This window comes from Dromiciops gliroides, chromosome 4 (genome assembly GCF_019393635.1).
Source record: "Dromiciops gliroides isolate mDroGli1 chromosome 4, mDroGli1.pri, whole genome shotgun sequence".
NCBI lineage: Eukaryota > Metazoa > Chordata > Mammalia > Microbiotheria > Microbiotheriidae > Dromiciops > Dromiciops gliroides.
The window spans coordinates 190,017,938-190,030,879 of NC_057864.1; the positions used below are offsets into that span (position 1 = coordinate 190,017,938).

At 43.1% G+C, this 12,942-nt stretch overlaps 1 protein-coding gene across 7 annotated transcripts in view; it reads right to left on the reverse strand.

The window, feature by feature from the left end:
• Positions 1 to 1,087: 1,087 nt before the first annotated feature.
• GPATCH8 (G-patch domain containing 8) overlaps positions 1,088 to 12,942 on the reverse strand; it is a 125,612-nt gene continuing 113,757 nt past the window's right edge. For all 7 annotated transcript variants that reach the window (XM_043999565.1, XM_043999567.1, XM_043999566.1 and 4 more), the window contains 2 exons: positions 9,291 to 9,421; positions 1,088 to 7,543 (listed from right to left, as the gene is read on the reverse strand). In XM_043999565.1, the coding sequence (XP_043855500.1) occupies positions 3,673 to 7,543; positions 9,291 to 9,421 (4,002 nt within the window). In that variant the 3' untranslated portion in view covers positions 1,088 to 3,672. The remainder of the gene's footprint in view (positions 7,544 to 9,290; positions 9,422 to 12,942) is intronic.

Genomic DNA, 12,942 nt, shown 5'->3' on the forward strand with positions numbered 1-12,942 from the left:
GAGAAATACAGGGATAACATTTGGGAGGAAAAATCGAGGGCACTTGGTGACAAGATAGAGGTTGTGAAAGATAGAGCCAAGGTTTTGAGCCTATGACTTGAACAATGGTAGTACCACTGATGTAATTCTAGGTGTTTTACCTTTGAGACTGGGATATCCCAAGAATAGGAATGGGGCCGATTACTTAAGCACTCGGTATGTTATTTTGAAAAATGAGTAATAAAGGTTTGTTAACTAATCAAACGAATTTCTTAGCAGAAGTAGCGCTAGTGGTACCTCAGCAATTCATGATTTATCTTTTCCTCTACCCATCATCCTTCCCTGTCACCCACGTCCCTGACCACAAACACACATATGGCAGATCTCTGCTACTCAAGGCTTATCAACTAAGAACACTAATCCCAAACTCTGATATAGCCTTCTCAATTATGAGAAGCTCCCTTCTGGCTAAAAGCAGAATAAATAGATGTGGGTAAGAACAAAGTAAAATAAATATTCCTTGTTCTCTTTTCCCAAACAATCTAAAAAGAGGGGAAAATAGGAAAACTGGCCTCTCAGGTGGAAAAACCAGAAGGCAAAGCCATAAAACAAGAGGTAACATGAAAATTGGATTTATCACTGGTCTTTTATCAGCTTAGCACCAATTTAGGGTACATTCTCACTCGTGTATTTCTGCCCATCAGTAGCTCTGCATCTCTGGAATGCTTTAGAAGAAAAATTTCCATGCCTGGGATGGAGAGCTCACTGTGAAAGGCAAGTATTATGGAGCCTTAAAACCCCATTATTCTGTGACCACACTTGTAAGTCAATGGGAAGTCCCTTTTGAGTTACCCACAAAAGAGCTATAGTGTTCTGCATCCATGACCACCAAGGAAAAGGTGCCTGGGTTGTCCCCATGCCTTTTGTCTACCAAGGGTTCTGAGCAGGTTCAACAGGTATATGATCAAAACCCAACCAAAGGGTTTTGACTTGATTTTCTACCATAGCACACTTGAGGGGGACACAAAGATGCCACCCCTAACCCACAAACCCATTTCCCCCATCCTAAGTGAAAGGGGCTGAATCATGACAGAATGTGCTGTTTCCACAAATCATTGGTTTATTAGAAAGTTTTCTCTCCCCTCATTTTACAGCATATATATATATATAGCTATCTTATGTGATAAAGTTAAATACAGTCTATTACGCTTGTAAGTAGGATAGGGTTTTTTTTCCTTTTTTTTTTCCTTTTCTTAAAATCACTATTCTGGGAGTTTAAGAAAAACTGCCTCCACAAAAGCAGCAAGGCTGCTAGAATCCATGGGCTCCATCTACAAGCTAATGGTGAGCAGCATCAAAATGTTAATACTGTATCATTTAGACCATTTAAATATTTACATCAACTTAAAGAAAAAAATAAGTCCCTTCACTTAAAACAGATGATTTCATTTTTCCAGTGCTATTAATTTTAAAAGCAATGTTTGTTATTTTAATGAGGAGCATGTATCAGGGTAAGGGCTCAAAGCTTTGGGTTTGCTTAGAACTTATTCCTAGCACTCAAAATGCTCTATGTCTTTTTTGGGGGGTGGGGCCAAGACTGGGGGACACGGACTGAAAGAAGAGTGGTGATGGTGAAGGGGATGGAAAAAAAAGCAGAAAGCCATTCTTGGCCCAGACTACTAATTTCTTATCCTTTTAGGTGGCCATCCTGCCTGGTTTACACAACCAATTCTAGCCGTGAAGGCTGGTTAGGTTGGGTTGGGAAAGAGCCATGGACATTATTAAAAGTAAAGAGTGAGATAACCTAAAGCCTCAGCACCAGCTCAGGCCAGTGTATTATGTTAAGGCAAAAGTCTAGTGAGAGGTTGGGAAGGGATGCTGAGGTAAAAATTTTTATGGTCAGTGTCTTTAAAAGGAAAAGGATCTCACTTTATGTGAGTATGACTACTATCTCCTTTAGTCAATCAAGTGAAAGAGCACAGAAATATGCTCACTCTCAAAAGGGAAAGAAAAACTGACCCTTCCCCATCTTTCTCCTTCTATCTTCCTGCTTCAGTTTAGAACCCAAAAGGCAGAGTTTTTTAAAAAACAAAAACAAAAACAAACTCAGAGGGACTGAAGTAGTACTAGGAAGGCTTCTGGGAATAGAATTGGAGCCACAGGTCAAAAATGAGTGGCAGAAGCTAAATGAAATAATTACTCTGGATTTTACCTCACCCGGATAATGAAATTTCTAGCTCTTCAACCTGTCTATGCCTGCTGCCTTAGGGGCCTGCCCTTCTGGAACATGACAGCTAAGTGTATCATGCAGCATCCCCATAGATGAATGTCTCTTTGACACCTCCCACTGGCTGCCATCCATTAGCTCTTAGGAGTCCCAGTGTTGAATGTATATTTTACTGTAGTTACTCAACATTTCTTCTCAGCAAAAACAAAAACCCCAAAACAAAAAAAAAAAAAACAAAAAACAAAACGAAAAAACATTAAATGATTTTTCCCCTTTGCTTTTTTTTTTACATTTTATATAGTACATAACTTCAAAAATACATGAGCTTGATAAAATATACATGCTTAGTCATTTTGCATCTAGCAGAAAACAAATTTGTTTTTATTTTATTTTGTTCTCATTTTGCAACTTTTAAAAGTGTCTTAAACTACAGCAAACATATTTACACAAAGCCACCAGAACAAGGATCACTTAGAGTTGGCTGTAAAAAATATTATTGCAGTATACTACAAATATGGAACCTTTTTTTTTCATATGAGCTACAAAAAGCAGCATTTACGTTTACAGAGTTCAGTGCAATTCTTTACATTAAAAAAAATTCCTATAAATTAAGAAGGAAACATCAACATGACAGAAGAAAGAATACCCTTTAGACACTCAAGCTCCTCTCTGGGGAAGCATACAGAGGGGACTCCATACTCTACAATACCCAAGTCATGACAGAATCTTCTTTTCTGGGCTGTGTAGATGCCTCTTTTAGGGTAAGGGGCAGTGAGGAATGATTTTTTCTGTTTAGGTGAGGAGTACATCTAACTGCAGTTTGGAGTCCTGGTCAGATATCTCTTTTTCACCTCACAACTGGGACAATGTTAGGTCACCATGGGATCAATCGCCAAGGAACCCAACCCAAGGTAGTGATGCTTTTAAATCAGATGTCACCACTGCCCACTAGGGAAAATTCAAGCTTGCCCCCGGCACTGCCGACAGGGAATGGAGCAGCTGGGCTTATTACAAGTGCTCTAGTGACAACCCATTGGCTAGAGAGGAGGAAATGCTAGTTGTAAATTTACAAGAGAGGGCAGAGGGGCAAAGACCAGGAAGGGAATTAGGAGTATGGGGAGGGGGTGTTGAGTGGGGTTAGCAAGGTTTTCAGTGGGGAGATGCTGCTGCAAAGGAAGTGGGGTAACACTTAGAGATGTTTTCTGTGTTGAAAACACAAAGGAGGGGTGGAATGGGAAATGAGAAAGAAAGAAAAAAATCCCTGATATTAAGTCCAATGCAAACCTCATATCCCAAACCATTCCTGCAAGCCAAGACTCATTTCTTTGGCTGTCAAAAGAAAATCTCCCCCCCCCCGCCCCCCAACTTCCACTTACTGGTTCCAATGGCTCAGCCCCCTTCTCTGTGAGAGGTTCAGGTGTCATCACTTCTCCTCTCCCCACTTGTCCCTCCCCCTCTGCATCCACTCATGTACCATGGCTAGGTGGATGCTGCAGGTCCTGACCTGAGAAAATGGGGTGCAGTAGCGGGTGGAGGTGGAGAGCAGTGGCAGCTGCTGCAGCAGGGCGTGGGGCTAAAAGTGTGGGATAGAGAGCTGCATGAGGGACTGGGTGAAAGGTAAAAGGCCCTGGGTGGATGGCAGAAGCAGGAATGATGTGGATGGGATGGCTGGCAAGAAAAGTGGCAGGGTGGCCAGGGATAATTGAGTGAGTGAGGTGAGACAAGGAGATAGGAGTCAGGTGGGGCTGGGGAATGTGGTGCACCTGGGCAAGGGGCTGGGGATGGGGATGAGGGTGGATGCCAATGGCGGCGGCAGCAGCAGCAGCATGGTGTTGCAGGATGGCATGCTGCACCGTGGTGATGGAAGTAGCTGAGGCTGTGGCAGGCTGCTGAATGTGGATGGGCTGAAGAGCAGGTGTTGCAGGGGCCAGCGCTGCTGAGGCTGGAAAAGCCTTCACTTGCTTAGCCAGGAGCTGCTGTTGGATATGCTGCTGGGCTGCCTGCTGGAGCTTGCTATACTTCTCCATCTCTTCTGGGGTGAAAGTGATGGGCTGACTCTCCAGGGGGGCCAGTGAGGCATCATCTGCCCCGTCAGGGGACTCAACGTTGGGTTCCCCGCTTGGAGGTGCATAGCTGGGGAAGTGTTCCATGTCTGGGACTAAAGGGAGGGCACTAGATTCATTGGGTATGGATTGACTGGCCCCGTCCAGGTGCTCCAGGGCATCCCCATCACTGGGCTCAGGGAGGTAGTTGTGGGGCATGGCAGGATCCCCAGGATAGCAGTTAGGGAGTGCTGGGGTATTCAAAGGAGCTGTGGAGTGTTGGGCAGCGCCTTCTTCAGGTTTTGGCTCTTCAGGAAGTGGGTCTGATGTGGGTCTCGCTGTGTCCTCTGAAGGGCACTGGTGTCCAAATGGGGCCTCAATGATGCCCAGGGGCCCCTCCTCTGTCTCTGACTGTTCTTGTTCATCACCCCGCTCCAAGCCAGACTCTTCACATTTTTTGGTGTTTGGTTTGCGAGTGGCTGGGAGCTTCCCTATCAACGGGAGAACTGACTTATTGCCTAGGGAGGGTGGAAGCTTAGGCCCAAAGTAACCCTGTGGGGGATCCTTCAATTTGAGCCCTACCTTGTTTGGGATAACTAGGACCTCTTCATTTACACTTGGTTTTCTTTCAACCTTCCTTGATTGAATCTTCTCTAATAAGAGCTTAGCAGTGACTGAATTCTTATCCTCTGGGCTGCAGTCACCATCAGACCCCCTTGCTGGGCCAGTACTATTTTGGGAAGGTGGCTCAGATCCTTTACTGTCTTCCCCTCTTCCATCTTTCTTTCCAGGTCCCTCAGCTCGACCTGACCGGTAGTAGTGTGGGGACTGGGAACGATAGATCTTGGAGCGGATGAAATCCCTGCGACCCGATCGTCTCTCCTCAGGGCTCTCATGACCTCTTGAGCCCTTTCTGGAATCCGATCTCTGGGAAGGGCTTCGGGTACTGCGACTCCGGTCCCGGCTATAGCTCCGACTCCTCTGCCAACTGTGGGCTGTAGTGCTCCGGCTTCTTCGTTTGCTCCGGCTTCGACTACAGCTGCTGCTTCGGCTACGGCTCCGACCCCTGCTCCTGGACCTCGAACGCTCTCGAGTATGGCTCCGTGACCGACTCCGTGACTGGCTACAGCTGAGGCTGTAGTCATCTTCTGAAGAGGAGTATTTGTGTCGCTTTGACCGATGTTTTGAACTGGCATAGTCTGAGTCATCCTCTGAGTCATGAGAACGCTTTGAATGCCTTCGTGACCGGTCACTGTAATCACTGTAAGTGTCATCCGAGTAACTACGTTGACGACTGTAGCAACTCTGGTCTGTAGAAGCATCAGAGCTGCTTGAATAGGACCGTCGGGATGAACGTCGGGAAGAATGGCGCCGACCAGACCGAGAACAGCTCCGGGAGTGTTCACTGCCAGAGTCTTCATCATCATCCTCACTGTCTTGAGATGGAGATTTCTGATGCTGCCTGCGTGATGAAGCTGCATCACTCTCCTCATCTCCACTGCTGGGCTGGCTACTCCTTCGCTTAGCACCCACTCTTCGCTGGCAGGCAGATGGAGGCGGGTCAGCTCGGTGCTTTTTGCCACCATGGTCTTGGGCACTGCTGCCACCGCCACCCCCTTCCTCCTTCTTGTTGCTATTCCCCTCATCGGCTGGAAGTGCTCTCCTCTGGGAATCTTCCTGAGTGCGCCGCCTCCTCCTGGGGGGTGCAGGGCTGCCACTTCCTGGGGGCTCAGGTTTAGGTCCCCGCTCTGAGTCTGCAGGGGCTGACGATTTATTTTTCTTCCGTTTTCGCTTCTTGCGCTTCTTGGACTTCTCCCCAGACTCAGTTTTAGAGCCCTTGTCTTCTGGATCATCTTTGTGTTTTCGCTTATGTTTGCTAGACTTTTTGTGCTTCTTCTTCTTCTTGTGTCGGTGAGACTTGGCAGCTCGCTCTTTCCTGCTGGGAAGGCTCTTTCCTTTTTCCTCCACCTCTTCCCCACGGCTCTCCCCAGGTTCTTGCCTATGAAGACTACATGCTGAACCAGAGGGCACAGCATCCGTTTTCTCCCCTGAACTATGACTTATATTCCCTGCTTCCTTGTTCTTATTTACATCTCCAGGATCTGAACACTGGAAATGTTCCTTTGAGGGGCCTCCTGGATCCTTTGGTTTTTCTATCCCTTTTGCTCTAGCGTCTTTATTTCTTGACAACTTAAAGTCAAAGTACAGAGGGTTGCAGCTGTATGAAATGGAGGGTGTTGTCTTGGTAAAAATTAACAGTTCTGATGGCCACTGGAGGGTAGTGCTTTCATCTTTGCTCAAAACTGGGAAGAAAGGGCCACTAGGATGTTTAGGTCCCTCTGGGCCCTCTTTCCTTGCTGGGGTAGTCTGGGCAGCTTCTTTAAAAGGGCTGGGTTCAAGGATTTGATTTTCTGCAAGCTGCTGACTGTCTCCACTCTGCTCATCTGCATCCATTTGGCCCTCCTTTGCTTCAGCCTTGCTTCTAAGCTCTGCAGACTCAGTCACAATTGTCTCCTTCTGTTGCACAGGGTTTTCAATCATCATCTTTTCTGTTCCTTGGCTCAATGCTGACTTGCTGCAGCTCTTAAGCTTGGGAGAACTGTTTTTTTTACTTTCAGGGTTACTCTTTGGGTGTGTGCTATGATCTGCTTCCATTTGTTCACTGGCTCGCATGAAGAGAAGGAAGGGGAAGTTGGGCTTCACTTTGCAATGAGCTGGAGGGATGTAGTGGTAATATTCAGGCTCTGCTGCTCCAGTGCCATCTTCTCGTCTCATTTTTTTAAGCTTGGATAGTGTTGAGGCAAGTGACCCACCATCTTTTTCATGAGCATCTTCATCTTCCTTTTTGCCTTCGGGATTACTGCTACTATCAGAGTCTCCCACTTTCTGCAATGCTCCTGGGTCAGAACTCTTCTCATCAGCTTTTGTGCTGTCTTCAGGGCTACCTTCCTCCGCATGGTCCTTGAAGACAGATGCTATTGATTCGAGTTTAACAGGGGCTTTTTTGGCAAAAGAAAATGAGACCCCTAATTTTTGCAAGGGAGTCCCCAAATTATTCTTGATGCCAAAGCTGATAGCCTGGGGGGCCAAAACAGCAGCTTGTCCCAGACCAGCAGTGCCACTAGGTTGTACTGAAGTGAATGGGCCTCCTTTGTCTGTGGTGAATTCAGTGCTCAGGCCAGAAGAAGCAGAAGCTCCCATGCCACTACTGGCAGTTGACTCATCCTTGTCATCTTCTCCTTCTTCATCTACAGCAACTGTGGTTGGTCTGAACATAGGGCCACTTCCAAGGGCACTGCCCAATGATTTGGAAAAAGGAAAGGTAAGTTACTAGAGGCACATTTCACAAGTTTCACAAATTATTTATTATTTTCTACTCTGGCTTTCATACCTTTCCCTTTGCTGGCCCCTGCTCATCCATCAGCAGAAAAAGCACTATGTAGATAACAGAACATATCCTACACTTGGTTCACTATTATAGTATAAGAACTTTCTCAAAAGAGGCTGGCAAAATCTCATTACACTAACCTTGCCTCTAACCCTGATGCTCAATGCAAAAAGTACTGATTTTCACAGGTTATACTCTCTCTCTTGATGCTTTTTGATTTAGACTGATCCTCTTCTGCTCCTGATCCTTTCTCAGGCAATATCGTACTATCTTGGCGGCAGGCTGTCAATGGTTTCCCAAATTTTATCAAAGGGTGCCCACTAGTCCTTGTTTCATTCAGCAAAGTGGTGGTAGGGATACTGTATTAGACATCTTAGAAGAGAAATTCTATTTCATTTCTTCCCAATCCTTCAAACTTAAAAAAGGACGGGGTGGTGGTGGTGGTCTATAGAGGTTTACCTATATCACTGTCTAAGAATGTTAGTCCTCTGAGGTCAAAGGCCAAGTTTGTTGTTTAATTCTTGCATACTACACCTAATCTATTCAGATGGTCTCCTCTATGATTTGCTAAGGTAGCAGAATTTCAGTACAGGGCCTCTGACCATTGAGAAAAATCCCAGTGGCCAAAAGAGACGTACTCATTATCTTCCTTGTGGTTTTTGTACCACAAAGCCTGTACAGCACAGGGGCATTCACTATCAATTATTAAAGAACATAACTTTAGTGAGAAGGGTGTGTACGTGTGTTTATAGCTCTGTACTTTATATATTACTTAAATCCCCATGCTACTTAAGAGTCTCAAGAACTCTGGTACTCCAGCACCTTCATTAGCTAGAAAGCTGGCTGTAAGTTCTATTTGTAAGTGCTAAAACTGTCTCCAGAAAGGACTGAAGCTTTTGGGGAAAATGGAAAACTGCATTAGGAAAAACAAAAACTGGAAAACAAGCAAGATCTACAAAGATGGCTCAGTATAACGCTTAAGCAAAAACAAAACCAAACCAAGTTGGAATCAGCCGACTGTAATGCATTTTGGGTAAGAACCCTAGCAATACTCCCTGGAGGAATGAATGTCTATGGTTCCATGAGGAGTCACCAGAGAACTGAGATGGGATTGATACGATTTAAAGACAATTTAACTCAATATTTTTCCAAGATCTCATAAAACCTACACTCTCCAAAATTCCTCTTAAGGCCTTTCCTTCCTTCATCAGGACCTAAGATGTATACGTCAGAAATATTAAAAGAGGTAATAAATTTATAAACCAGATACAATACTGGACGATTAACTCAGAAGAGGGAGCGTGTCTCAACAATCAAGACTGCATTTTCTATTTCTTTAGTAACTTCTCCCTCCTGAATATGTCCATACCTAGCACTTAGTACAGAGTATGTTTGAAAAATGATTCATTCTGTCCCTCAGTTTCCCCATCAATAAAATGAAGACAAAAGTCATTTCTAACTCACTCATGGGGATAATGAGAGGAAGAGAAGAACAGTTTCAGAACTAGTCATCCCCCTTTATTGCCATCCTCAGTCTAATTCACCCCCACCCTTTTAAAAAGAAACAAAAAGGAAGGAGGACAAGAAAATGTTTAGTCCATCGAAATTGTTAGAGTTTACAACTAATCCCAGGCCCTCTGGGAGAGGGGCTCACCATTCAGCTTGCTTTCTCTGCTCTGCCAACTCATGCAGCCGTCGTAAAGCTTTCTCTTGCTTCTTCTCATCTTTCCTCGATCTTGAAGAGACATTACGAGCAAACTCTCTCTGCTTGAGATCTTTCAATCTCTGTGGTGACAGAAAGCAAGGAAAGAGTAGGCAGAGAGGATTAGAAGAGCCTGAGAAATGAGAAGCTGGGATTCCAGAAACTCCACCCCCAACCAATGGTTATTGAGCTAAGGCTGAGAGTCTCTTGGTCCCCAAGAACACATTACAATACTTTCCGAAGGTCATTGTAAACAATGGTTGATCAATTTTGCCATTGATGTATCTGCATTTATAATCAGGATAGTTATTTACAGTATTGCACAATAAAATGTTGATTTCAAAAGCAACAAGCAAATCTCAGAACATTGAAAGTAAAGTGACTGTTTAATTGTCTGCTCTTTTAGGGTATAAAAGTATTTGACAAACAGAGCATAACAGAAGTCTTAATAACATAGGCCAAAGAGAACAGAAAGGGATTAGCTAGTGCAGAAAATTACCCAGGTACAAGATCTTGAAAAGCAATGTACAGATTACATGGGGAACAAGTTTCTGAGACAGAGCTCATGACTACAAAGTACAATTCACTTTATCATAAGAAAGTGCTGCCCCATCTTTCTAGTTTGAACAGACTTTTCCTGCTTATTCGATTAGTGGAGTCTCAGGAGAGGTCTTCCCAGTACTAGCATGAACACAGCTAACCAACCTGACCACTTTCTCTCAGTCAGTCTGCTGAAAATAGACAGCAATTTGTGTAGTATTTTGTTCTTAGAAGGCCCTGAGAGGAAGCTCCAGGGGGCAGGGAGGTGCATGTGGGGGACAGAGATAAGTCAAAGAAGTTTGTCAATGGTCACACTATTTTGAATATAGGGACTTACTAGAATGGGGGAAGCTTATTTCCAGGAGATTATCATGTAATTTTCCAAAACTATTTTTAAATGGTGCCATGACACAACATCATCGATATTCAAAGGGGACAGGAACCAGATATTTTCAATATGCTAGATAATAGGAAAAACCAAAAAATTAACAAACATATCAGTCTTACAACAACATTGGAAAAGGGAGTTTGACCCAATATAAAGTGGACATTGCTTTGTGAAAAAGATGAAGTTTGACAGACAGAGGAATTCTCTTACCTAATATTGATGAAATGTGATTGAATTGTTACTGAGTTGGAAAGGAAGGGGGAAAGAGTGGAAAAGACACACAAAAAAGATATACAGCTAAAGACACTAGTAGAAAAACTCACTCTTGTGATCTGGGCTCCCAAATTAGAAGGATTTGCTTTCAATACATCAGCTGAAAATGTCACATCACAAAGAAAAAAAAGGAAAAAATAAAACAAGAGTGGAAGAGAAAAAAATAAAAGCAAGCATTACTACACAGGCTCTCTCAGTGAATCTGTATGCTATTATAGTGAACATAGAAGGATGGACCCATCATCTCTAATACAGTGGGGGGTGAGGGTAAGACCAAGCACCTAAACAACATGCACACCCAACACATGCACACACAAAAAACACTGACTAAAAACCCCACCCTGAGTAATGAGACTAGCTGTGTTTTAAATGGAAAATTAAGAATGCACACTGCTGCCTCAAGTGGCCAGTCTTGTTTTTTTGTTTTTAAATCACCTTTGTTTATAGGAAGTTCATGTCCTCAACAATTAGAAAAATAATTTCACAGTCTGGCTGCCAAGATTTTCAATTTTTTAATCCATTTTAAGGTAACAGTTGTGAGTTGTGACCAACTGTTTTCAATACAAATGATAATTTCCTTCCTTTAAGAGTATCAAGACAAAGTGACAGGGTGGAAGCAGCAGAATGTTTATGTGCCTGTTTCAAGCCCGCAAACTTAATTTTTCACCTTTTCTCCTCTCCAGACATGTGGCTGGTTCTCTAGCTAGAGATTTAAAGGGAACCTATTATATCCTTCATGTGGCACTTTCCTTGTGATCCCATAGAGCTGAAAACAGTTTCTCTGCTCGGTCACTTCTCTTTCACTACCTCTCATATTTTTTCCTCTTCACGAAGGCATTTTCTGATTATATGACACTCAAGAAAAAAAGTCATAAAATGCTACTACTGAACACTCTCTAGGGGTTCTATTTCCCTAGGTTCCTCATTCCTAGGAGGGGTACTCAATTAGACGGCCTGTCTGTTGGAACCATGTCTATAGAGTGCTAAATATATTGTGTGTAGTCAGTAGAAGTCTGATTATAATATCAAGTTTGAAAGGGGTGGAGGGGGAGGAAAGGAGGGGAAGGGGAAGAAAATAAAGGAGTGGCAAGAGAGAGAAAGAAACATACTGTGATGCAGATATGATAATGCCAAGCCTAGGAGCACTTAGGGGCTACAGAAGCTAACTTAGCATTTTGTACTATGGTATCATGGAGTCAATGTTGGAAACGTTTTGCTTCCACTTTTAACTGAGCATAGTCTTAAGAGGAGGCGATTGATTTGTTAAGAGAAGACAAAACACTTTGGGGCTAGAAATTTTAAAACATGATTTTCAAATTCAAAAACTAGTCTAACTGGCATCTATCAGGTCAATGTGAGTAATATTATGACAAGAGTAAACAGAAGCAGAGAAATTTGACCAGCTTTCTGGATTTTATGTATGGGTAGTTCCTAAATTAGTAATGGCCTCCTAGGAGCTCTCTGATAGATGAATAAGGTCTATGAGCACAAAATTCTGAGGATTTTATATCTCAATCCTCTCTATTTAGTTGTGAATGAATGATTAAAACAGCAACAACAAGAAAAATGTATAAGCTGCAGTCCTTCCCTGTGATGTTTAATTGGTTCTACAAAAGATGCACCCTATTTTCCCAATGCTTGTACAGTAGCCTAGGTTCCCATAGCTGAAATGAGAGCTGAGGCCTCAGAGGTGGGATTTCAGTTTCACTCCAATCCTATTAAAGTTTGGGTTGAGATTTTCCTAAACCTGGGGTTTTCCTTCCTCTTCTCTTCAACATGAAGTTTAACATAACTTCAAGATGTGAATGTTCTGAAGACAACAGGAAAAAGGAGAAACAGGACCAAAGACTATTACATTTTCAAGAAAACGTAAGTGAGGAGGTAGATGAGTAATATTAATGGATCTGTAAAAAGCAAATAGATTATCACCTGTCTAGGATGGTTTAAATACAAATCTATTTGAAAAGTCATTTTGTTCCACCCTTATTTTCAGGGTCCATTATTTGGAAAACACCAACATTACTCTCAGCTTGGACTTTAGGGACCTAATGTTTTTCCCCAAAAGTTCAATATATTTTATTATATTCGGGCAAAACTGATGTGAAATGACAACCCACCATTCATCGTGTCCCACAGAAAATCTTGCAATGCCCTACAATTTAAAAGTGTCATTTGGTTCTTGTTTTTTAAAAGCTAGCCTCTTCAGTTAGTGGGGAAGATTCATTTGTAAAGAAAACAAACCAAATGGAAAATGTATATATATTCCCAATTCTTTCTAGTACAGGAACAGAGGGAGGTGAAATGACAAAGGTCAGGACCTCAGACATCACCTGTAGAAATACCATCATGAGCAATAAAAGGAGCCTTGTTGCCATTAATGTACAAAGCCTTTATTCACAGTCA